This window comes from Topomyia yanbarensis, chromosome 3, assembly GCF_030247195.1.
Source record: "Topomyia yanbarensis strain Yona2022 chromosome 3, ASM3024719v1, whole genome shotgun sequence".
Lineage (NCBI taxonomy): Eukaryota > Metazoa > Arthropoda > Insecta > Diptera > Culicidae > Topomyia > Topomyia yanbarensis.
In genome coordinates, this window is record NC_080672.1 from 419,502,180 (window position 1) to 419,526,500 (window position 24,321).

General features: G+C 43.3%; 5 protein-coding genes across 9 annotated transcripts; 3 read left to right on the forward strand and 2 right to left on the reverse strand.

The window, feature by feature from the left end:
* The first annotated feature begins 679 nt into the window (after positions 1-679).
* LOC131688953 (large ribosomal subunit protein eL18) lies at positions 680-1,729 on the forward strand. Of its 2 annotated transcripts, none has more exons than XM_058973608.1 (3): positions 680-700; positions 972-1,058; positions 1,148-1,729. In XM_058973608.1, exons 1-3 carry the CDS (start codon positions 698-700, stop codon positions 1,625-1,627), a joined length of 570 nt encoding a protein of 189 aa, XP_058829591.1. In that variant the 5' UTR covers positions 680-697; the 3' UTR covers positions 1,628-1,729. The 2 variants fall into 2 exon arrangements, with proteins under 2 accessions (XP_058829591.1, XP_058829590.1); XM_058973607.1 differs by lacking the exon at positions 680-700 and adding an exon at positions 707-755.
* LOC131688951 (folliculin) lies at positions 1,717-9,319 on the reverse strand. Its single transcript, XM_058973605.1, has 4 exons — positions 8,954-9,319; positions 2,083-3,246; positions 1,911-2,013; positions 1,717-1,856 (listed from the first exon to the last, which is right to left on the reverse strand). Exons 1-4 carry the CDS (start codon positions 8,994-8,996, stop codon positions 1,739-1,741), a joined length of 1,428 nt encoding a protein of 475 aa, XP_058829588.1. The 5' UTR covers positions 8,997-9,319; the 3' UTR covers positions 1,717-1,738.
* LOC131688950 (regulator of MON1-CCZ1 complex) lies at positions 9,258-11,769 on the forward strand. Its single transcript, XM_058973604.1, has 4 exons — positions 9,258-9,484; positions 9,549-10,422; positions 10,477-11,346; positions 11,410-11,769. The coding sequence occupies exons 1-4, from the start codon at positions 9,371-9,373 to the stop codon at positions 11,469-11,471; spliced, it is 1,920 nt and encodes a 639-aa protein (XP_058829587.1). The 5' UTR covers positions 9,258-9,370; the 3' UTR covers positions 11,472-11,769.
* Positions 11,770-12,026: 257 nt separating this feature from the next.
* LOC131688952 (uncharacterized) lies at positions 12,027-13,684 on the reverse strand. Its single transcript, XM_058973606.1, has 2 exons — positions 13,303-13,684; positions 12,027-13,246 (listed from the first exon to the last, which is right to left on the reverse strand). The coding sequence occupies exons 1-2, from the start codon at positions 13,324-13,326 to the stop codon at positions 12,305-12,307; spliced, it is 966 nt and encodes a 321-aa protein (XP_058829589.1). The 5' UTR covers positions 13,327-13,684; the 3' UTR covers positions 12,027-12,304.
* Positions 13,685-17,287: 3,603 nt separating this feature from the next.
* Positions 17,288-24,311, forward strand: LOC131689234 (adenosine 5'-monophosphoramidase HINT3-like). 4 transcript variants are annotated; one of them, XR_009305364.1, is made up of 4 exons: positions 17,288-17,570; positions 17,624-17,820; positions 21,015-21,560; positions 21,623-24,311. XR_009305364.1 is itself a non-coding variant. In XM_058974181.1 (3 exons), exons 1-3 carry the CDS (start codon positions 17,369-17,371, stop codon positions 21,135-21,137), a joined length of 522 nt encoding a protein of 173 aa, XP_058830164.1. In that variant the 5' UTR covers positions 17,288-17,368; the 3' UTR covers positions 21,138-24,310. The 4 variants fall into 4 exon arrangements, 2 of the variants coding, with proteins under 2 accessions (XP_058830164.1, XP_058830165.1); XR_009305365.1 differs by having other exon boundaries at positions 21,627-24,311; XM_058974181.1 differs by having other exon boundaries at positions 21,015-24,310.
* The last annotated feature ends 10 nt before the right edge of the window (positions 24,312-24,321 follow it).

Genomic DNA, 24,321 nt, shown 5'->3' on the forward strand with positions numbered 1-24,321 from the left:
TAGTTTGGATATCTAAACCAGGTGCGCTACTGTCGTCATGTTTTTTTGTGGCTGAGTGCGACAGAATTGACAGCGGTTATTCCTCTACCCGGTCAAACTAGTCCGGAACCGATTCGGACTTCCAGCATGAATTCTAGCTCAAATGCGTCAACCGATAGAGTCGAAATCGGTTGTTTTCTTTGAGCTAGATTCCATGCAGAATCCATCCAGGATTTCGAACCGGTTCCGGAATCGATTTGACGGATAGTTGGGATAGGTTGGTGTGGCGGCGCTAGTGTTTTTAATATATTAATTCAAATGTTTACACACGTTTTTTAAATATTTTTGTTCGTCTTAAATATATTTGGCGTCTGTTCTCTGTGGAGAAAACTTTTCTCTTTCGTTTACTACCTACATCTGTGATTGGCGTGTAACGGTTTGTCCGGAATTTCCATTCAAAGTGGATTTTGACAGTTGGCTTTTAGGTCGTAATCATATGTTTGTCGAGAACTGTTCAGCTCGTTGAAAAATATTCGCCCGCCTTATTCTTGATTGGAATTTTACTTACACTTTTTATTTCAGTGCATAAAATTATCCCGCCTCTGGGCCAAACCCACAATACTTGTCAAAGCGGGCATTGTTGCAAACGTCACCCATTTGACAGCTGAATCGAAGTTCCTGTTGGCAGCGCTGGTTCTTTCTTTTTCCGGTCTTGAAGATGGTAAGAGTCTTTCTGTTGCAAATATATTAGGCTGTGATTTTTAGCTCAAATAATGGTAAAAATAGTATTTATTTATGGTGTTTATCAAACAACGAATAGTTCCATTGATGATATAAGTGAAGAATTGTTGGAGAAACATTTTTCCACGATAATTTGCCTGATATGCATTATGAATATGTTGCATGCGTATCATCCGGTGTCACGATTTGCCCACTCCGTTCAGTGTTGACGTTTGCTAACGAATGATGTTTTGCTTGTTTCATGCTTTCAGGGTATCGATATCAATCACAAGTGGGACCGCAAGGTTCGCCGTACTAAGCCGAAATCGCTGGATGTCTACCTGCGACTGCTAGTTAAGGTGAGTAGTAATCTCAATTACTTTGTTTACATGAGTTCAGCGAGGTTAAGAACAAGAATTGTAAACATCTGCATCTTTCTCACCTTCAGCTTTACCGTTTCCTGTACCGCAGAACTCACAAGAAGTTCAATAAAATTGTTCTACGTCGCTTGTTTATGAGCCGTACAAACCAGCCCCCGATTTCGCTATCGCGAGTGGCCAAGTTGCTGAAACTGCGCGGTAAGGATGAAAAAACTATCGCTGTTGTGGTTGGAACCGTGACTAACGATGACCGCAAACTGTACGTGCCGAAGATGAACGTTTGTGCGCTGCGTGTGACGGAAAAGGCTCGCGAGCGAATCCTGAAATGGGGAGGAAAAATCTACACCTTCGATCAGCTGGCGCTCATTGCACCGACCGGAAAGAATACCGTTTTAATGCAAGGTGAACGCACCGCCCGCGAGGCCTTCACCCACTTTGGCCGTGCTCCTGGTGTGCCACACTCCAATACCCGGCCGTATGTACAGTCCAAGGGACGCAAGTACGAGAAGGCTCGTGGTCGCCGTAGCAGCTGTGGTTTCAAGAATTAAAACAACCTTTTCATCGGTTCAAAGGAAATAATATCCAATTCCTTTTATTTTTTGTGTAACTAAGTGAAATATAAAGAGGAAAAGATTCCGCGAAAGTTGAAACCTTGTGTGTCATAAGTGGCTGTACCAGTAGGTGATGATGACTTGGTCCTGTTGTTGAATGCCCATGATTTTTTTGATTTTGGCCACGTCCTGGTTGGAGCTCATCTTTCGGATGCAAACCACTTTGCTGAAAAAATTCCATTCGTTAGTTTATTGGCGTGATGTAGAATAGCTGTCTTACTTCTTCCATTCCTCGATCATCGCTCGCAAGTGCTTGTCCAAAACCAAATCGGTGAAGAGATCTTCGTCGACAGCTTTCAGGATCTTTTGTAGCAGTGTCGGTACTGCAATCGCAAGTAAGAATGATTGGTTTTAAACTTTGCCGCAAACGGGTAATGATTGTCAATACTTACATTTAGATGGCAAAGCCCCTTCCCAGACGCAAACAGCAACTGTGTCCCTATCGCGATCATCAACCAAATCTATTCTCATAATGCCAGCTGAAGGATTAGGGGCTACAGCATCCTGACTTAGATTGATTATTCGACATTCGTTCGCTGCTTTGTAGGACTCGGCATGGGATCGGGCAAGCTTGTACATTGGTTCCGGCAGTAGTTTCTTCAAATTTCGCACCAAACAAGTTCCCTTTGCTATAGGCCCTCGAATGACGATCTGTATTCCCGTCAGAACGCAGAAGCAAACCGAAAGAAAGTCACTCTTCAGTATCTGACGAAACATTCGAAGCGAATATTTTGCCTTTATATGTTCGTCAATGTGACCGCTATCGTCTTCAAGTTTCCCAAGCCCCATTCGTCGCATCAAATAGCCTTCTTTATCGTTTTGCACCAGTGCAAAACCTTCCTCCGTGTCCCGCCCTAACCAAGGTGGCACAGAAGGGCTACCGAGGGTAATGCTCTCCGTTAGATATCTCGCTCCAGCCCAGAGAACAAAGGAAAAATGGGCATGCAAATAAGCAAATATTGATTCTTTCCCAGTCAACTCCACCAGTGATCGCGTCGTCGTCGGATTATTCGCATAGCCCTGTGTTATGCGTTGTGCCCGTTGTGACCCTTGTGCTTTCAAATCTTCCTCGTAGACCGTCTTCGCGTAACCCTGCAGCTCCTTCGAAATTTTTCCCAGTGCGTCAGCTAGAAACGGTTGTATGTTCAACAGGAACATTTTATCCTTCATCAGAATCACAATCGAAAACAGCTTGCTAAAGCCACGCGCCTCCCAATCCATCAGTTGAAACGTATGGCTCAATACGTGACCTCGGTGAGCATCACCGAAAAACACCAACCCACCATCACTGCCCGATGCGGTCGACGAGCAACTGCTCACTTCACTGCTGATACTACGGAAGGCTGCCTTCTTCACCAGTTCGATCGTTTCGCTAATGACCGGTACCTGACTGCTGACAAAGTGAGCATTACTGTCCGGATCTTCGCTCACCATGCCCATACTGTTTCCGACCGAGTTACACGCGGGACAACCTTTTCGCTCGCTATCGAAGTGAATGTCCAGCTGGTGGATGTTCGTTTCGCGTAGGGTTTGTGTGCAGAATAGTGGTCCCGGTCCTGTGGAGTGAAAAGAAGTTTCGTTGCGACGGTGAGTCTATATTGTTTATATTGTCTATATTTATACGAAAATGCAGTATGAGAGGTAAGAAATAGAATATAAAAATTAAACTTATGTACAAGTGGTAGAACGACAATCGCGAAATCTTTAGCATAAGCTGAACATCATTAAAGTGCATCAGAAAGATAGACGGACCCAAATGGCTTCCTTGAGGGATTCCTACCGTATAAGAAAATGTGGGCATAGGGAAAACTCCACTGACATTGTGAGGTGGCATCGAAAACATTGAAGAACATTCAACCATTGAATCCAAATCTATTCGTGTTTGCGATTGTAATACCGTGATTCACCCCATCGGAAGCGGCAGATTAGTCGATGTAAATAACATCGGTTTGAGCGTGATTTTCCATACTATGTTATGAATGAAGTTAGGTACAGCAGATTCGAGGCGTAACGGTTGCGTTGCGTTATATTTGATCCACTGGGACAACTACACATAGAATCCTCAATGCACTCTAGTAGCAGACAAGGCAAAGGTGGCCGCAATAAAACTCATGTCAATTCATCCACCACAGTGTCGTGGATACAAGCGGATCTACATAACTATCGATCTTTCGTAGCACAGCGGGACATCCTTGAATCCACGAGCGTTTTTAAATGGGTTCCATAATCAAGCCCGGCCGATAAGGCAACAAATTAACAGAACGATGAAAGTAAGTGGCTTTGAAGATCGAATTTTCTGCGTCTCCAGGACGTACTTTTCGTCGGTCCTGTGGTGTAGCGTGCTGTTCCTCATCCAGCAGCTCTTACGACAGATACATCCAAAATGTACCATTCACATCAACAATGGGATCTACAAGCACTCTATATTACCCCTCCCCAACCAGTTCAACTCAGCGATAATAAGGGGCGTTGTGACCAAACCGTTGTTCTACGCCGAAGTCGTCCAATTTTACGATTCTCTCGGCCCATAATCACCAACCGCACCAAAATGGAGTGGAGAATCAAGGTAGATTGGGACGACCCGATCGACAAAGATGATGCACCAATGTGGCAAAAACTTCTAAGATCATTATCAAACCTATAACGTTGAGTTGGACGGTTTCTCTGATGCCTCGATCGTGGCATACGAAGCCCCCCCCCCCCCTGCACGACCAACCTAGTGAACAGCGGTATAACGGACAAGTCACAGAATTCGACAGTCTCCATTAGCTCTGTTACCCACCGAAGCCCGATGGGTAATAAACAAAAATCAGACACCAGTAGATGATAAAAATCAAAAGTGTCAGCGGCTATTGTGTGTGATCTTACTTTAGAGGTAGCGGTACGATCACTGTCGCCAATGCGATAATCGTGACGATTCTTGGGACGTCATTATATCTAAGGATAGCATAAGGGTTATAGGACTGGAGTCAAGGTTTTCAGGTTCGAATTCTGCCGCCGGGGTGATTTTGGAATGCTACTTACTGAAACTACTTTCAGTAAGTAGCATTCCAAATGACAAATCCACGTGAAATGCCTCATGCATGTATAAACAACAGAAATCTATTGACGCATGTATTTTACCCGACCTCACAAAGTAGCGATATTTGTGCTGTCACGGTGAATATGACTGTTGATAGCATAAACAGTGATGCAAATACCCACCACATATTTTGTGACGCCTCCTTAAGTAATACAAATCTGCACATACTTAATGTAGGAAATCGCTCAACACTTGCACGAGCTGGCAGAGAACAGGTGTTGGATGTAACTCTCTGCCCTGACGGTATTACGCATGAGTTGTCAAACTGACTCCAAGTCCTAGACATGGATGAGGTCGTGGATAAAACAAACGTATTCATAGTAGCGGCATACCAAGAGGCTTGTCCGCTTCGAGTTATGCGTACTTCTAGAGCAACGCCTTGGTGAAATACCGAACTTGTTCGACTCAAAAAGTGACGTAGAAGAGGTTGGAATCGTAGACGCAGGGACGGATCAGAAGCATTTAAGTTGGCTCGCAAAGTATACAGAAAAGCCCTTCGACCCTCTGAGCGAAGAGGTTGGAAAATTTCCCTACACAAATGTCTCAAGCAGATTAAATAGATAACTTTTAAAATCGAGATTTCCATGTCAGTTCAATTAGAACTGGTAATGGTAAATATTCGTCTGACGAAGATGTAGTACTCAACTGTCTTTTTGACACACACTTTCCAGGCTGTACGGAGCCATTACCGACGACTGCCCCTGAGTTCTTTTTAGGTAGTTCTGATTCTTGGGCATTTGAACGTAGAATTATGACAACCGAATCGATGAACTGGGCGATTGAAAGTTTTGCTCCGTATGTATAAGTCTTCAGGAATAGAAGGAATCATTCCAGTTCTACTACGAAGAGGATATGAACACTTTAGGCATATTTTGACAAAGGTTCTTAATTGTAGTCTTGCAACAGGATACATTCCAATAGCGTGGCGAGAAATAATTGTAAAACTCATTCCTAAAGGTGGCCACGTCACTTATGAGCAGTCATAGAGCTTTAAACCGATAAGTCTCGCCTTCTTCCTTCTCAAAACAGTGGAACGTTTAATCGGCCACTACATTCGGGATGCTAGCTTGGGTGAGCATGCAATCCAACATGCATATCAACGGGGGGAAGTCTACTACCCTGTTACACAACATTACAACATTGAAAAAGTTTTTTCGCAAAAGCAATCAAATTTAGAAGTTTTTCTTGATATTGAAGGTTCTTTTGACAACGTGTCTTTCGAATCCATTTGGGAAGCAGCAAGAGGTCATGGAGTACCTTCATATATCACGAACTGGATAAACGCAATGGTTAACAATCGTTGCTCATCGTTAAGACAAGTAGAGATAAGGAAACTGAGTATCAGCGGATGTCCCCAAGGTAGTGTGCTGCCACCATTTCTATGGAACCTTGTCGCCGATTGCTTGTTTAGGAAACTTAATGAGCTTCGTTTCGATGATTACTATATATGATCACTGATATTTGCATTAACACACTTTTTTATTTGATGCATATGTGTTGTCTAGCAATGATGTCTTCATGTTGGACTATCAGTTAACCAATTCATGTCCATGTTGTTTGTGGACAACAACGTTTTTAAACAGCTATAACTTTTGATTGAGACGAGATTTGCTCAAAAAACAAATAAGGCTCATTAATGTGATTATTGCCTTTAATTTTAGTATTAACTGTTACAAGGATCAATTCTAGAACTGAAATTATTGCAATTAGTCTGATTGGATTCCGATGGAGCAGTGCTGCCAGGGACATTTTACGTTGACGACGGAAAATGATTTTTCCATATATCTTCGTTATGGTGCAATATTATTGAAAACTGATAAAACTTATCAATTTAGACTGTCGTTGGCTACGTTTTCCACGTAATTGGACTATTGTAATTATTCTAGGAGAATTGTATTGAGTATTAGAAGGTAAAAATAGACCAGCTTCTAGCACTGCCATGGCAGCACCTATCTTTATAAAAAATAGAATTTTCGTGTTTCTTGACCCCACCGTTTTCAAGAAAAAATAGTGTTGAAACCCTACATGCACTAGGAAAAAATTGGGCATGAAAGGGTTAATCCAAATAAAACATCAATGGTGATTTTCACGCAACGACGGATTACGACCGGAACTCGTCCGTTGCCGTTCTTTGACTCTGAAATTATAGTCGCAGATCTTTGGCCTTTGGCCAATGTAGGCGGGTTTTCGGCAAAGTTTGGGTATTCAAACACAAGTACATAGGGTTACTGCGCCCTAATTCATCTTAGCACCTCCATTCATCCCACCCATTTGAACACATTAGTTAGAGCAGTGTCTGCTATCTCTATTCAACGCATTAGCTCAAATGGTGAGATGAATAAAGGTGCGTTGGACTCGACTTTTCGCTTCGCTCTACCGCGAGTATTTTACATTTTCCAAGCCAGATTTTTTATTGATCTGCTTCTTCAGAACAAAGCAAAAATGTTGATACCTATTTAAGCGCAATCCAATCAGTGTAAGCCGAGTTATCAGCGAAATAGAGTGACATCGTGACTAATGAGATGAATAAGGGCACGTTAACCCTACAATGGTTTCAAGATTCTAAAGTTCAAGATTTGCGATTTTTTGTGCGATAAAGGTAGGTTGAATTCCCCATTAAATTGTCCACTCAGTAAGCCGATCTGTACGTATTTTTCTGGAAAAATGCTCTGTCCGTCGCCTTCAAACGCCGTTATAATATTATAACAGACAAAACTGCGATGAACCTATGCTTATAATTTTACGAAATTTTAATGTTCTATTGGTGCTTCGTATATATGGCTTTATCCGAAATAGGGCTGTGAAAAATCGGTTTTTCGCAACGCTTTCAAAGATTTTGTTAAAAATTGGTTTCCACATTTTTTCATCGTTTCTGTCAGTGGGATGTTATGTGTGGTTTTCATTTGTATATGTAAATAATCACGCGGCATATTTGCTGACAATGCTGCTAGCTATGACAAATGTCGCAACATTCTATAATTCTTTTTCAGCTGCACGTACCCGTAGCGAACTGGTAGCCGGGTGGTTTGCCGCTTGTCAAGGACGCCGCCAGGAGAGTAAATGTTGATCTGCTTCATAAATCTAATGAGAATAAGTCATAAACTAAGTCTTCCACCAAAAGGGTACAGAACTGAGACTGCACCTAGGGCGCCAGAAGACTACGCTACGGCCCTGTATAATACTACAAAATTGATTAGTTATGCAATTTGCGTTACGACTTCGTCTCATCAGAATCCGACACTAACTTAGTTCCAGGAATAAGCAAGTGCCGGGTTGATGCTAACTCTGAAAACAGACACAATGTATATCGGAAAAGTTCTTACAGACTCTAAAAATGAATCCTCGCAGTTTTGAGGCTTTGGAAATAATATACTCAATGTGGTGCTTAAAGCTTAGTTCGGAATCTAAGTAGACTTCTTAATCTTTAACAGGTTATTCCCGAATACATCCAACTGGGACTGCAAGAATTGCGTCTTTGGCATTCCTGATGAGGAGAAAGAATCTAAAGTCGTCAGTAAACGAAAATTTCATGCACTTCAACAAATGGTTAAGTCGTTTAAGTAGCGCAAAAATATGAAAGTCCGAGATAACTACCATGAGGACTAGAACCCTGTGGATCCTGACTACCACGAGGACTAGAACCCTATGCTAGAAAATTATAGCTTTTCAAAATGTGTTGGCTCGAATTTGAAGACAAAATCCTTTTTTCTGCCGACACCCTACAAGATAAGAAACATGAAACAAGTTTTAGGTTGAAACATTACTTCAACAAATGAACTTAATCAATGCTTTTGAATCATTAATCTGAACATAACAAATCAAAAGTACTGTAGGGAAGAGACCAGTTAAACTGATTGATTTTAAATATACCATGGACTAAAACTAAGGACATTTGAAGAAAAATTAAAGACGCTTTCCAAAATCATTGAAATTAAGGACATGTCCTTTAAAATAAGTGTTTGCTGTCAGGAATTGGCCGGTAACTTACGTCCACAGTTGGTTGGTTACCCTATTATTGAACGAGTATTAAATTTTCTATTAGAATAATTCTTGTAACTATAACAGATGGCAACGCAAATACTATGTTGATTTTATCATATGCGATGGAAACTACGGGACTATCTATCTCAGTATGATTTCAATCGCATCAACTTTAAAATAGGGTATGTTTATGTACTTACCATGAGCTTCACAAAAATGACATAGTGCGATTATTGCATTCATGGTTGAAACTAATATAATACTGCAGATTATAGTGAAAACGTCCGTTCTATAAAGCGATTATTATAAATTATTTCATATTCTTTTAAATAAAATTACAGCTGACGCAAATTTGTATAAAACTTTTGATTGAAAACAGCTGACTTATGTTTGTGTATGGTCGGTATGCTTGGCATGTTCACATATTACTCTCTCAATTCTCTCGCAATCTCATTTCATATTTTTTGACACTTTCCGTTTGCTTCTCTTTTCGCCTCGTCGTACATAAACGATGTAAACAAACATCATACACATCGTTCAAGCAAGTATGATGAGTCACCTGTAGGGTTGTTACAATTTTTTTTCTGTTTTTGAATCAATAACAATAAAAAATACCAATGGACAAGACCGTCGACTTTCAGCACTACTATCTGGAACTGTCGGCAGAACCGGTGAGGTTCGACGCCGTCAGTCAGCTGACTAATGTGTTCTTTGACGACGCAAAACAGCAGGTGAGTTCTGGTCATTGAGAATAGTTGCACTGATTCCATCTAACGAGTATCTCTCACACCACAGGTCTTTGCGGTCCGTTCTGGTGGAGCGACCGGGATCGTGGTGAAAAGTGCTACCGATGCTCAGAACTTATCCTTCTGCATGGAGGATCGTGGCACCATCCGATCAATCAAGTTCTCCTCGGATAACCAGGTGTTGGCTATCCAGCGTAATGAAACTTCGGTGGAGTTTGTTCCCTTCAACGCTAACCATCAGCCGAATGTGCAGGAAATGCTGATCCATCAAGGAAAGAACATCATCTACGGCTTTGTGTGGGTACAGGAGCGTCAGGTTGCGCTCATTTCCAACGCCGGAGTGGAGATTTTCCAACCGAATTTCGAGAAACGGGTTTTAAAGTCGATCAAATCGCTGAACATAACGGTTAATTGGTTCAGTTTTTGTCCCACCTCTAACTTTGCTTTGCTGTCTTCGAATATGGGAACGATTCTGACACCGCTTATGTTAAAACCATCGACAATAACTAAGCTACCGCGGTTGGAACTGGGAACCGGTCAGGGTTGTTCAGGACGAGACGTTACCCTGGCGCAGTTGTACGGGACAAATGCTATTTTGATCTTGAAACAGTTGCAGAATCGTCAGTTTGAAATTGTTATCTATTTGCTGAATGGGCCGGGATTAGCTCCGAAGAAGTCCCACATATTACGCTTGGGTCAAAACGGTCGTTTCGCAATGAATATAGTCGATGATGTAGTGGTGGTTCACCATCAGGCCACTTCCACTTCGATGCTGTTTGACATCGCGCTAGGGGGAGCTGAAGTTGAACCCGGTTCCGGTGCAGTTATTCATCAGCCAATCATTCCGGCTAAGCCAATCAAACCGTTCGCACTGGAAGTGCCAAGTATTTCGCTGGACGGGAAAACTATTAATTGTGATCTTTGTTAGTAGCTTGATTTTAGCGTTGTTTGCCTACTAATACATGCATATTTTTCAGACTCTCAACACTGGGTTCTGTTCCAGCCGAATATTGTAATTGATGCAAAACTTGGTTGCATGTGGTTTGTTCTACTGAAGCTGAACTCCCTGTGTACTCTGATCACAGATCGCCTACGGTTGGTAGAATTTCTGCTGCAGCGGACTGATGGAAAGCTTGTTTTACTCCGTGTGTTAAAAGAAATGATGAGCACCAATTATAGTGGAACTATGCTGCCGATAATCGAGAGTGTCTTCAACAAACTAAATTCTCTGTACAAAAGTGTTTTGGATAGTGAACTCCAGAGCCAAATGGCACTGATGAGTCTGTCCAGCAAAGCACAGTCCAACAAATCATCGTTGGCTCCGCGAGTCGTTATTGACCAATCGGACATGTATACCGGAGTATTTGCTACCATAACCGACACGGAACAGCTTGGAAAGATCCTTCTGCTCTATCTTCACTCTTTGGTACGCCACGGAATCTCCGCAAACCACGAACTGAGCAAGCAGATCATCATCGATCTGGTCAAGAACAAACAGTTTGATACGTTGCAGCAGTTGTTGAAGTACTCGGCCCTCAACGAATCAAAGCCACTGGCGTGTTTTCTGCTATCCCTTTCCAACTCGGACCCCTCCATCTCTCAGATGGCCCTGGATATGCTGTCTCGATTGAATGCCAGCGAAATCATTTTGGAAGTCCTGCTGGAAAAGGGTCAAGTAATTGAAGCGCTGCGAATCGCTAAGCAGCTGCCCGGTGCGGATTCACTCCCAGCAAGAAAGTATCTGGAAGCAGCCAGCAAAACAAAAGATCCACTAGTGTTTCACTCGGTGTACAACTTTTTCCAGGCGAAGAACGTGAGACTGCGTGGGTCGCCGGACTTTTTGAAGCGTAAGTTTTTTCTTTATTTGGTTTCAAGCTAACGATGGCAGCGAATGTTTGTACCTTTTACAGATGAACAATGCACCGAATATGTGCAGCACTACCAGATGTTGATTAACAGCGAGTGTTTATGAGATGTATATTATTCTATTGTTTTCTGAAAATGGATGTATTCCTTGTGATATTTCATGATGATGCATGGAAGGGTTCCGAGTAAAGTGTTATTCTTATAGTCTGGCTATCTAACGACTATATCGTGAAGTTGTATATGGGGCCCTATTCTCACAGTAACGTCACGTAGTGACTAGAGCAAAATTTTCTTCTAGTCACTGGGTGACGTGACTGTGAGAATAGGGCCATGATTGGCTAGCATAGAAGAGCATAGATCATCATAAAGAAAATTAATCAATATACGAAAGCATTAAGCATGAATCTATATAGAATGTGACTGGAAAGTTTCAAGACTAGGCCAGCTCGTTTCTTCCAAAATTCCATTCATTCCTGCAGTGATGCAGCCATCGGGGCGACAAAATAGGTGCTTGTAGCAAGATTGTTTGAACAGGTAAGTCTATCATCAGCCCAGCAACTGAATCTGGAAGGAGTGAATAAAATGTTTCTCTTTCGATTATTGTCTTCTTTACCAGTCAGAAGAGATTACTATTCTAAGACAAAGCATGACACTGATTAATCTGTTTCACAATGTATACAACAGTATATTTTAGCAACGTATACATGGGGATCGTATTTTTGTCCGAATATTTTTAATTAGGTTATATAAGATATTGCCTAATCAAATGTCTACCTTATTTCCGCAACATTTCGCTTTTTTTTACATAATACAGTTATAGAAACTATCGGCGAGTCTGATACAATGTATCACTATAGTGTTAACCTAGCGAGGACATCAAATCCTTATCCTAAGGACATGAACATTCACACACAAGAAAATCAAAAACGTATCTTCAAACTATTCATCCCAGCTGTTAGATTCCTGTTTAAACAGCAACTCGTACATGGCGGCCGGATTAGGAAGCTGTCCGCTGGAACTTCCCGCCGTGCTGCTGCTGCTTCCATTCGGCCCAACCCCAACCGCACCAGCACTTGCGGCGGCCGTTACGGCAGCGTAGGCCGCAGCATGCTGTTCCGCATGCAGCTGAGCCAATGCTTGCTGGTGCTGTTCCAGGGCCATCATTGTGCCTGGCGGAGGTGTACCATGACTGAACGGGGATGACCAACTATTTGCTGCGGGGGATTTTGGAGGCAACGGTACCTTCCGGTGCATTCGGTTGTAGTGTTTGATGTAGTTCGAATTGGCTATCGCTCCACTACTGTCTGCATCCGGGGCTCGAATGTAAATCTTGATTTCCATGCGGCAGAAAGGACAAATAACGGAACCCTGCAATTTTCCCTCCTGTATAGAAACGTTGATGTTGATATCTTGCAGCTCAACATCCTTCGAACCGAGTTCGCCGTGGGTGGTCAGCCAGGAAAGAATATTCTGCTGTAGCTTGGTTCGATAAATTTCGACCAGTGCTTCCCCGGAGGGTACCGGTCGTGAAAGCGGTAATTCGTCTCGCGAGTCACTGCTCGTAGGATTGGGAGGTGTCGGTTTAGATACTTTGACCACCGTTGTTGCCTGTCGGTCTAACTTTCGCAATAGTTTCGCTGTCAGGTCATCTATTCCAAGCTGGTTGATGCGCTCCGATAAAACTTTTATCAATCGCCGATGACCCATCGGTAACTTGTGCTGCCCGGAGATATCTTCCAGGTCTGACTCTCGCATAGCGGACAGAGAAAGTAGATTGTCGAATCCGGTTGATTTTAGTGCTTCTTTCACCGGTTGCGGAATGTAACCAAGAGGTGAAAGTATCTCCCAGAATACCCTGGTAGCCATATCATCTTCGGCGGGCTAAAATAGCACATAAATTAATCTTTGTTCATTGAACATTTACACCCCCTTCATACCATGTCAAGTTTCATCTCCGCCATGATTGCCCGACTGGTGCCCACAGATCGATTGGATGAATTGAATACTTATTCAAATTTGTTTCCTGCTACGTTTCATGCTATGGCAACCACTTTTAATTAACTTCAATTATGAGTACTACATACTGACATAGTGTTCTTGTTTTTATTTGGAAGGTTTATCGTAGATTACGCTCGTTTCACTTATTTGGGAAACAACTTTTTCTCGTATTGGATCACAAAACTATCCCCACTAGTTTCAAAACAGTTGAAACAACTTTTTCCACGCAGTTTTGGTGATAATTTACCTAGTTTGTGCACATAGTCAAATGTTTATAATTTTAATGTTTTTTTTGTGAGGTAATAAAGCGATTGCGGTGAAATGTCAGATCATTCAAAACCTTTCCAAATGTAACTTGCATGCAACTTGTGGACCCTGATCAATTGTAACGGTACAGCGTTACAACCCAGTAAACTAAATGGCGACTAGGTTGACTAAAATAAAAAAGGATAGCGAGCAGTAGGTAACGCACCTCTCCTTCTTGTAACTGTCGGAATTGTTTCAAGTCTGTTACTACAGCGTTGTATGTAGCCATTCTGACGACATGCCTAACTCATCGCTGATGCCCAATTTTCGTTGCGCGATTATCTAAGCAACTATTGCAATTCAAGGGTCATGCGCCTTCTCCACATTCCGTCTTCCATCTGCACCCCACCGTAGATCTTTAGTATCACTTTCCGTTCGAGAACACCAAAGCGCGTTGGTTCTCCGCCACCTTATTGTGTTCCCAAACCATAAAACCTTCGAGGTTCGCTTCGTACTCCTCCCAGTTAACGCGATCAAATCACAATCTAGTTCTAGCGGTTGCTGGTGGAATCTGTGTCGGTACATGCTTTCTTCCATGTGTATATCTTTCATTGTGTTCAACGTGCAAGAGCCAACGATGACTCGGGAGCGCACCGTGAGGTCAATCGCGGACGTAAATTGACCTCTGAAGAGGTTTGACTACCGTCGTTCAACGTGATGCTGTTGGTATTTTCAATTGCCTTGTTTATCGCGTCCCCTCTGTTACAGCAAGGGTAGGTCGTCATGCACTAGCTGTTGTAAATCACCGAGGTTGGACCGCATGCCATTCATGCTGAACTGCAGTGCAAAGGCTTTATCGTGGCATCCTGGTTGTGTACTGTGTGGGGATTCTTTTCTTACTATCGTTGGTGAAGTAGTTGGACTTGCGAGATATATTTGGAGTTCGATGAGTGCGGATTTGTCAAGTTCCTCGTACCAGCAGCCGCCCGGGGCTCTTCGTTGTAAGTAGGTACCTCTCGGGCCGAGGGCCAGTGCGTCGTCTTCCGCTATTTTGTATTCACGTTTATTCATATTGATGGGGGGCTGTTAGCTTTGTTAATTCTGGTGCTATTCGGGCTTATAGTGATTGGAAACCATGAGCAACCTGGGGTTGGGCTCGGTTGTCTGGTAGTTGTGCTGCTTTTGAGTTTTACTGTTGGTCAGAATTGGATCTTTTCTGATTTTTCGTTCGACGTGTTAGGTATTTGTCGATTCCGTGCTGTTGGAAGACCTATTGGTAATCTTTTTCGATTGCGTGAGTTAGTCTGTGTTTTGTTTATGTTGTTTGCGTCGTGGATCTGTTGTTCCTGGTGGCTCGTGATTGCTTTTATCTTTCATGCGACTGCCTCTGTTGTTGTTAGTGTTGTTTTGTTTTTGTGTTAATTGGTGTACTATAGCCGCTGGTTCATCGCAGTTTTTGCCTTCTTTGTAGGCCGATCTTTCCGTCAACATCGTTCCTTCGATAGCCCTCTTCTTTCTTTCACTGCTAAGTGGACTGCGTGATGTGTCAGACGATTCCGCTAAACGCTCTGCTTTGGTTTTGTTGCGGCTCATCCTTCTGTCGTCGGGTGCTGGCTGATGTACATTCTCTTGGGAGTTTATCGTCCTGTCATAGTTGGCATAGTTATTTTATCCTTGCTGGATATATTCGCCGAGGTATTTGAAGGTCCCAATGTTTTTGGTTTGTTCCTCTTGCCTTTTCGCCATCAAGTGATTTTTCAAGTCGCTGAAAGCGCGTTTTTCCTAGCGTACTTCTCATTCCGGCCTTTTTTTTCTCTGTTCTCGTTATCGTCAGTTCCTCTCTTAACTTTTTGATTTCGTCATCTTTAGCTGCAGTATGCGATCGATTTGCCGACTGTTCTTTTAGTTTGGCGACCACATCTCTTAATCTGCAAATTATTCGGTTTTTTTCATCACAGCCCGGTGTAATCCTTCAGTATCGGACATCTTCTATCTCTCGCAGAACGTTTGTCGCCGCAGTTGATACAATTACTTTATTCTGTACAAGGGTTTCCTTCTACAAATGCGTATTCCTCATTGCGATTTGGATACACTTCTTTTTGGTGGCATCTGATGGCCGAATTTTACATGGGGTTTGGGTAGTACTTACTTTAGCCCTCACCAGGCCAATGAAAAAAATCTTCGGGAAGAAAGGAGCAGGCGAAGGATAAGTCCAGCAGCGGTGTGTTGACTTAATTTCCATTGACGTTCTTTGTTATTCTCTGTAGTTCGATTATGATTTGTTCCCTTAGATTGCACTGTTCAGGCTACTGTACACCTCGGGAATTTGATCGCGGGATTTTGTTCCCCAGCCATTTGAAATGGGAGATAGATTTTCTATTTTCCGTGACGGAAAGAAAGTCACGGAAAAATCAACATTCCCGAAGTGTAAACCCAATTCTGGAAAACGTCACGGATTTTAAAAATTCTCCGAACCAAAAATCCGGCCGGAAACAATTCAACATGTGTACAGTAGCCTTTGGTTGGAAAGAGGGTGTGACCCAACCAGCGAATCACAACTGTAATAAAAATACACGGAAACGAAAAACTACCTAAAATTGAGTTCCTTTGACTCAATCTCGTGGTATCGTGGGGGAACTTAAAATTAGGTAAACCGTGTTGAAGGTAGTTTCCATTTAACCACGGCAAAAATTACAACTCATTGATAGGTTTTTTATACTCAAATTTAAGTTGAATTTACCTAATTTTGAGTTCAACCCAAACAACTCAAAAGTACCTTCCTCCACGGAAGACCTCGACTGAGTCGAATCTCTCTTTTTGTTTTTGACAACACTAATAAGTGCGAAAGCGACGAACAACTCAAAAGTAAGTTAAAAGAACTTATTCTGCAGGTTGTTTTATTTAACCGTGCAGTGTGTATTTTAAACATTTTAAACGTCAGATAAACCAGGAACGACTTGTCCAGTTTGTTCCGGAGTACTTCCAGTTTCTGCAGATACTGGAACAAAGCCATCCAAAACATTTTCGGTTCGTTCAAATATTGCGTATCGGGCTATAAAGTTTTTGCTTTGTTATTGTTTTGTCAAGATCCATATCCCAGGTAACTACAGGAATTTTTTGCAAAATATTTAATATTATTTTTACAATAATATATCAATCGTTTTTTTAGCAAAAACGAACTTTTGGCTTCAAAGTGCTACGAAAAATTCGAATATCGAGTAAAAAATAAAAGCTCCTGTAGTTACCTGGGGAATTAAGTGAGGAAAAACAGTGCGAAATTTCCAAACGATTGATCTAGTGGATTTTGAGTTATTATGTACACCGCAAAACAAGTTTTCGACGAGGCACCTGCGGAGATTCACTGTCACTCGATTTTGTTGTAGTATTTTGCAATGAAATTATGAGAATATAATGTTTAATTGAATTGTGGTATTATTATTTGAAAATTGATTGAGTGTACTAGCACTCTATCGCCACAACAAATTAAAAAAAATATTTTCTCATGGAATTAACCTTACATCCCTCCCCTCCCCCCATAAAAAGACATAATAGGGCCCTTGTATGACACTATCAGTCTAATTTGACAATGGTTTCATAAAATAATACTTATGTATCATTTTGCAACATAAAAATTGGAAAGCGATTTGAACATGATAAAAATTGCGTTACGTAATATTTTAATCAACCCTTTGAAACTCTGTACAAAGTGCACAAATGCTGTCACACCTGATCAGTATATGATAAGCGCATAATCATCCAATGGCTTCCACACAATTTTCGGACGGGTGCATCTTCTGCAAGATTGCCTCTGGGAAGGACGCCAGCACCGTCATTCTGTTCGAAAATGAACGAATTTGTATCTTCAAAGATATTCGACCTGCGGCCGATAACCACCTGCTGGCTATACCGAAGCACCACATAGGCGATGTGCGGCCACTAACAGTCAGTGATAAACCTCTGCGTAAGTCTACTTTCATTGAATTTTTCAATTTGATTGACAATAATGTTTTGCAGTGGAAGAGATGAGAACGGAACTCTCTAACGTTCTGAAGGATCAGTTCCAGGTTGACGACACTACGGTTCTGTTCGGTTTCCATATTCCACCGTTTACAACGGTGAAGCATTTGCATATGCACGGAATAGCACCAGTTAGTAGCATGGGATTTATATCGAGAATGATGTTCAAACCGGAATCGATGTGGTTCAAAACGGTTAGTTACGTTTATACGAGCCGTGGTGCTCTGCTTATAATTTCCCCACGCGCGCTTTAGATATGTCAGGATTATTCTAACGTGTGGATTTATCCAAATAATATTTTCATTTTAGGCTACAACTATAATAGATAGACTACCACCGACCCCGGTCACATAACGGATTTGTTACATTGAACAAATTGTCATCATTTCATGTGTAGTTTCATGATACACTAGACACCAAAGCCTTATTTTGAGATTATTTGTGAAAAAAAATGAGCTTGTAATGCTGATTAGGTAGCACAAAGAATGTAGTTTATTGAAGCATTGTATTGTATTGCGCTCTTCACAACCAATTTGACTATTACAGAAGTATACATTCCTTAAAAGTGTGATAAGAGTATATTTTGATGGAGACATCCTCAAATAATGGGACATAACTTCGATCCTGGTTCGTACTCGCATTCAGAATCTGTGCAGTTTCAGATTAGTGGTTTTGCGGAGGATGCCAACAAACAAGGATATTGCACCCTAGATTTTGGCGCCTCCATTTTGCCAGGGACCAGTCACATGGTCTAGTTGTGGATTAACTGCGTACTTTCACTCCCGCACCAGCAGACTCTTAACAACTCCAGCTTTCGTAATTCTCATTACTGATCTGCTCTTCGTGGTGGATTCTGGCAAAACCAAATGCGGCGGTAAAAACTTGTCTTCTGGTACAGTACTTCTTTACGATCGCAAATGGAACGGGCATTTGTCAAAGTGAACTCCCGGCATGCCCATAACTTGCTGAAATGGCCGTAGATCGGGGACAAGCTCAAAAGCAACCAACTAGTTTGTGTCGGCCGGTAAGATCAAAGTCGGATGATCGGTGTGCTCGTTACGATTGATCCCTAGAGCCACTTAACAAACGGAGTTGCTTGAGACAATCATGTCATCGACATAGATTAAGAGGTAGACGAATACACCATCGGGGAGTCTTTTCACATACAGACACGGATCTGATATTGACTGTGTGAAACCAAGGTCCTTCAACATCGTGCTGATAGTCTCGTTCCATACCCGCGCGGTTTGCTTCAAGCCATACAGGCTACGCTCAAGCCGACACACTAACTTCTCCTTTCCAGGAACAACAAAACCTTTAGGTTGCTGCATGTACACTTCTTCCTTGAGCTTTCCATGCAGATAAGCACTCTTAACATCCAGATGATGAACGAATAACTTCTTTTGACCAGCAACCGTTAGGAGAATCCGCAACGTCGTCTGAGTCGCTACCGGAGCAAAAACGGCATCAAAATCAACCCCGAATTTCTGCGAGAACCCTCTCGCTACAAGCCGGGCTTTGAAACGGCACACATTTCCAACGCTGTCATGCTTTTTTCTTATACACCCACTTGCTGCTAATTGGTGTACGATCTTCCGGCAGTTCAACAAGCTTCCACGTTTTGTTATCCATAAGTGACTGGTATTCCTCTGCCATCGCTTCTTTCCATAGCCCTTGTTCGGCACCAGTGACGGCTTCTTCATAAGTTGCTGGCTCCTCCTGTGCTAGCATAGCGGCACTGACGACGTAGTCTTCCAACCGCCTTGGCAGAACGGCTCTGGTGCTTCGTTTTTGGTCTCGCGCTGTCGCTTCCGTTTGGTCGAGCTGCCCCTGTTCATCATCCCACCCGAAGAAATCTTCTTCCTCCGAATCATCCTGGTCTCTTGGCTGCACAGGACCAATAAGCGTACTTGGACTCTTGGTTACGTCGGTCGTGATCTCCACTTCAACATGTTCTTCCGCTGGGGACAGTCCACCCGACTTTGGTGACTCCTCCCGAAGCTCCGTAAATCGAGCATCGCGACTAATGGTGATTTCATCTGTATTCGTGTCCAAGAATCTGTAGGCCTTTTTATCATTGCAGTAACCCACGAACAACAGTTTCTTCGCCTTACTGTCTAATTTAGACCGTTTGACATCGGGGATGTGAACGAATGCTGTACAACCAAATACCTTTAAATGAGCTAGTGTTGGTTTCTTACCATACCACCTTTCGTACGGTGTTCTATCTACGGCACGAGATGGCAATCTATTCTGTAAGTACGCAGCTGTGGCCACCGCCTTCCCCCAGGCCTTTTTATCAAGCCCTGCATCCAGCAGCATACAAGTGACCATCTCTTGGAGGGAGCGATTCTTCCGCTCGGCCACTCCATTTTGCTGAGGGGAATAGGCCGCAGCATACTGTGCCTGTATACCTTCTTGTTCATAAAACCTCTTCAGGTCATGACCAATGTACTCCACCATCACACGACGGTGTATCTACTGTAATCGTCAATGATTGTCATGCAATATCGGGCACCTCCCGGTGTCACGTTTGACATCGGCCCGCACACATCAGTGTGGACAACATCCAGTACACGTTGGGTCCGATTGCTCGCTGTTTTGGGAAATGGAATTCTAGCTGATTTACCTTCAAGGCAAGGTTGACAAACCTGCCGGATCCCGCAGTCCTGAATCTTGAAGTCGTCACTTAGCTCGTTCTTCCGGATCTCATCCAATGCCGCTGGATCCCGGTGGCCAAACCGGCGATTCCAGGGATGCTGGCAATACTGCAGGTGCCGAGCTTCTCTGCCAGCCGAGCTTCCTCTGCAACCTTCAACACGAATAAATTTCCGCCCGGTTCCACAACAGCCACTACTTTGCCTTGCGCAGACGAAATTTCACATCGCGAACCACTGAATTCCACTTTCAGTCCTCTCTTCACCAGCTTTCTCACTGATATGAGTCCACTGTCCAGCGAAGGCACATATAGGACATCTTTGAACCCAATGTCCACGAAAGATTTCTCGCCGTTCACACATTTCACAGTGCCCTCTCCGAATCCACCGGAAATTGTCTCTGACCCATCGGCTAATACCACTTTCACTTTTAGGCTAGTGTCAAATTTATCGAAAAACGATTTGTCGTTCGTCATGTGGCTGGAACACCCACTATCAACGATCCAGGGTCCACTACATTTTGTCCCCGCTACAAAACAAATCGCTGAATCACTTTCTTCAGCCTGCTTGGCTTTTGCACTTCCCGATTTAGGCTTTTCTTCACGTTTCACGTCACTATCACCCCCCGCATCACCTTTCGGCTGCTGATGAAGCTGTGTACAATTTCGACGAAAATGCACCGGTTTACCGCACTGATAGCACACTCTCTCAATTTTCTTCTTATTCTGCAGTTTCATCGCTTTTTCACCAGCTTCACACGAACGCTCTCGCCGACGCTGATGCTCATCAATCAGCTTTTGCTTCACCAGCTCCATTGTCTGATCTGGCATCTGGTCTACTTTCGACGGCGGTGACTAGACTGCCATAAGACTCAGGCAAGCTCCGTTAAATCATCGCGATTTTTAGTGACGTCTCCATCTCCTGACCGGCACAGGCCAACTTGTCGAAAAGCTCATCAAGCTCGGACAGATGCTTCTCAATATCGTCACCTTCGGTCATATTCAGGCTGCAAATACAACGTAGCAAAGCCACTCTCGACGTCATCGAGGTCTTCTCGTGAAAAGCTTTTAACTTATTCCACGCATCTAACGCTGACTCAGCATTGCGTACGAGATTAAGCTGACTGTCATCCACGCACACAAAACAATAATAGCCAGCGCTTTCTCATCTACCTTCGTCCAGTCATCAGTGACCGGCTCGGGCTTCACACCCATTAACACTTTCCACAGTTCTTCACGCTTCAGATACATTTCCATACGTGTTCTCCACACAGGAAAGTTCTGGTTGTTCAGGCGAGTGAAAAGAAATTTCTCATTCATTTTTCTCTCCTATCATGTAGGAAGCACACGAGAACGAGAAAAAAACACCACTCGAAAAAACACACGCACACTATCGCAGCCGTGCGCTGCGTACACTGAAAAAAATCCAAACGTTAATTCTATTTGCTTCAAACCGCTTAAAATTCATATGAAGAAGAAATGCTATTGTTATCACGCGCACACATACCTTCTATGTGTCAACTGTATAGACTATGTATGCACACACATAAGTTATATGTGCATATTATTATAGAATGGGGTTTTATGTGCCTAATAGTTATGAAATGTGAATGTAAGATTAATATTTTTTGTAAATACACACATTAGGTTTATGTGCCAGCAAATAGTGTCTATATGCCTCCGTTAATTGCAAAAATCTATGTGTAAAATCAATAGGCATAACGTTTATTTTTTTTTGAGTGTAGCAACTCGAACCAAAAGTAGCTAACGTGAGAACTGTACCGACGCCGAAAGTTTTCGCGCACTGATAGCTTCCTAGAAGCAATGTCGTATATACAGGTCTGGAGAAGATGGCACTTTGGTATTCGTAAGATGAATCTTACATGAGTGGTGTGAGTGATCACAGTATAAATCGACTTGCTTTCGTCATAGCGGTCGTTCCGCTCCCATTGAATCGTGTGACCGCTATGACGTCGACCCATTGTGCTTCTGGATTGTATACATATTTCTGGTTGCCAAGACTAGCAAACCGTGTGTTCTGCCACACCTATATATACCTCATTGTCCTAGAAGCACTCTTTGTCCCGTAAAAAACTTATTTCTTCACCAAATCTGGGCCCATAACCTGTGGGAAACTCGGTTCCCAACGAACAGGTTAACCAGTTTCCCCGAAACGGAACAGCCGGAACTAACCGTAGGGACTCGCGTAGGTAAAAATGAAATAAAATTACGACACGGGACCGATCGATTTATACGTCTTTTATTTCGTCGTTTCGTATACACTGTTTAATACTTGTTTCTCTCGCATATGTTGCCAGCAATGAGATGCAGTCCCGAGCAAACGAAAAGCCCATAATACACCCATGCCCATGGGGTTTGACATGGGTGTTTGAAATGGGTTCAACCCATGAAAACACCATCACCATGGTCTGGTAGATCCCATATAAAATACCATATGTTGGTTTATTTATGGGTTACTGAGACCATTTTATGGTGTCTTGATGGTTGTGAATATTGGCACGGATCATGTTGAAGGTCTTTTCAAGGGGCTATGTGGTGTTTGAACCCATGAGTATTTGCTCGGGGTGGCGGCGTTACTAAAAACATCGCCCCCACTTTATTATAACTGACAGTCAGTTCTACGGGACATCGCATCAGAAACTTCAATTCACCCATTCATACAGGCCATTGAGTCCCACCAAGACTCCCTGATCACACTGATACCGACCGGCAGACGGGCCCGAGCCCGACTACCAGAAGAAATACCAACAATCGACATAGAGTACAATACTAAGGTATGGCGTACCGGCCTGGGCTGCTGCCCTGAATTCAAATCGGAACCTAACTAAGTTGACAACCACTTTTCGTGCTTGTGTACAGATCGATATCGTCGAAGGCGGTATGCGTCATTATCTGGGCATAGATGCTTCCGGAAGTAACTGCATCGGTTTGGACATGCTTTGTCACCCCTTTGTCCAGAGAGTCGTGCAAGAGACACCGGAACACGTGGTCTTCAAATGCCCTAGGTGGGAAGAAGTTCGAAGGGCTATGCCTGGTGTGACAGTTGACAATATCGCCGAAGAGATGTGCCACGACGAGCATATCTGGGACGCTGTCAACAGAGTGGTTACGAGTATACTTTCCGAGCTGCAGAGGAAGTGGCGAAAGGATTAACAAAGCAATGGCATCATCTAGAAAGCCGCCGTCAAACCACAAATCGGGTTTCGGAGAATTACGGTCGCCGAGGAAATCTCCGTCGTTGTTGACTAGGTCCACCGCCGGGAAGCAGTTGAGTAGTCGGCGTAACACCGGGTTCAGGGCGCCAATGAACCAAACGTCAGGCTTCACCGGAATCGCCGAACCGACTGCGACACCCTACCAAGTAGTTCAAGAGTAGGATCGTTGGGGCGCCAGTGAACCGAAAGCTACGCTGGCCCGTTAGGTTCACCGCCGTGGACTAGATCGAGTAGATCGAGATGAACCGGGGAGCTAAATAGCTCACGGAGTCGAACATCGGTATCGGGAGAAATCTACCGTCGGGGAATTCACAGTAGGGTAGATTGACGGCCGTGGACTATCCTTGACAAAAATGGGAACTAATTGGCTCACGAAACAGACATCGCTACCGAGAGAAAGTCCGCTGCCAGACAACTCTTAGCCGGAGTGGGGTATTTAACCGCCGGATAATATCCGAGTAGATCTCGATAAAACTGGGAGCTAAATGGTTCACGGAAGTATATTATCTGTGTCGGGAGAAATTCATCCATCAGGGAACTCTCAATCGGAGTAAGGTGACTTCACGACTATCCGAGTAGATCGTTGGCGTGGCTGGGAGTTGAATGGCTCACGGAAGCGGGAGCTAAATGGCTCATGGAATCAGCAGCGGCTCACTGGGACGAGAACTAAATGGCAACGTAATAGATGGAAACAAGAAGCAATACCTCAATGTAGTTCCCATGGGAAGAAGTGCGAGAAAAGAGTAAGGAGTGTTTTTGTGGTTAAACACGAAAGTGAGTCGTGAGTCCCACACAGTGCTACA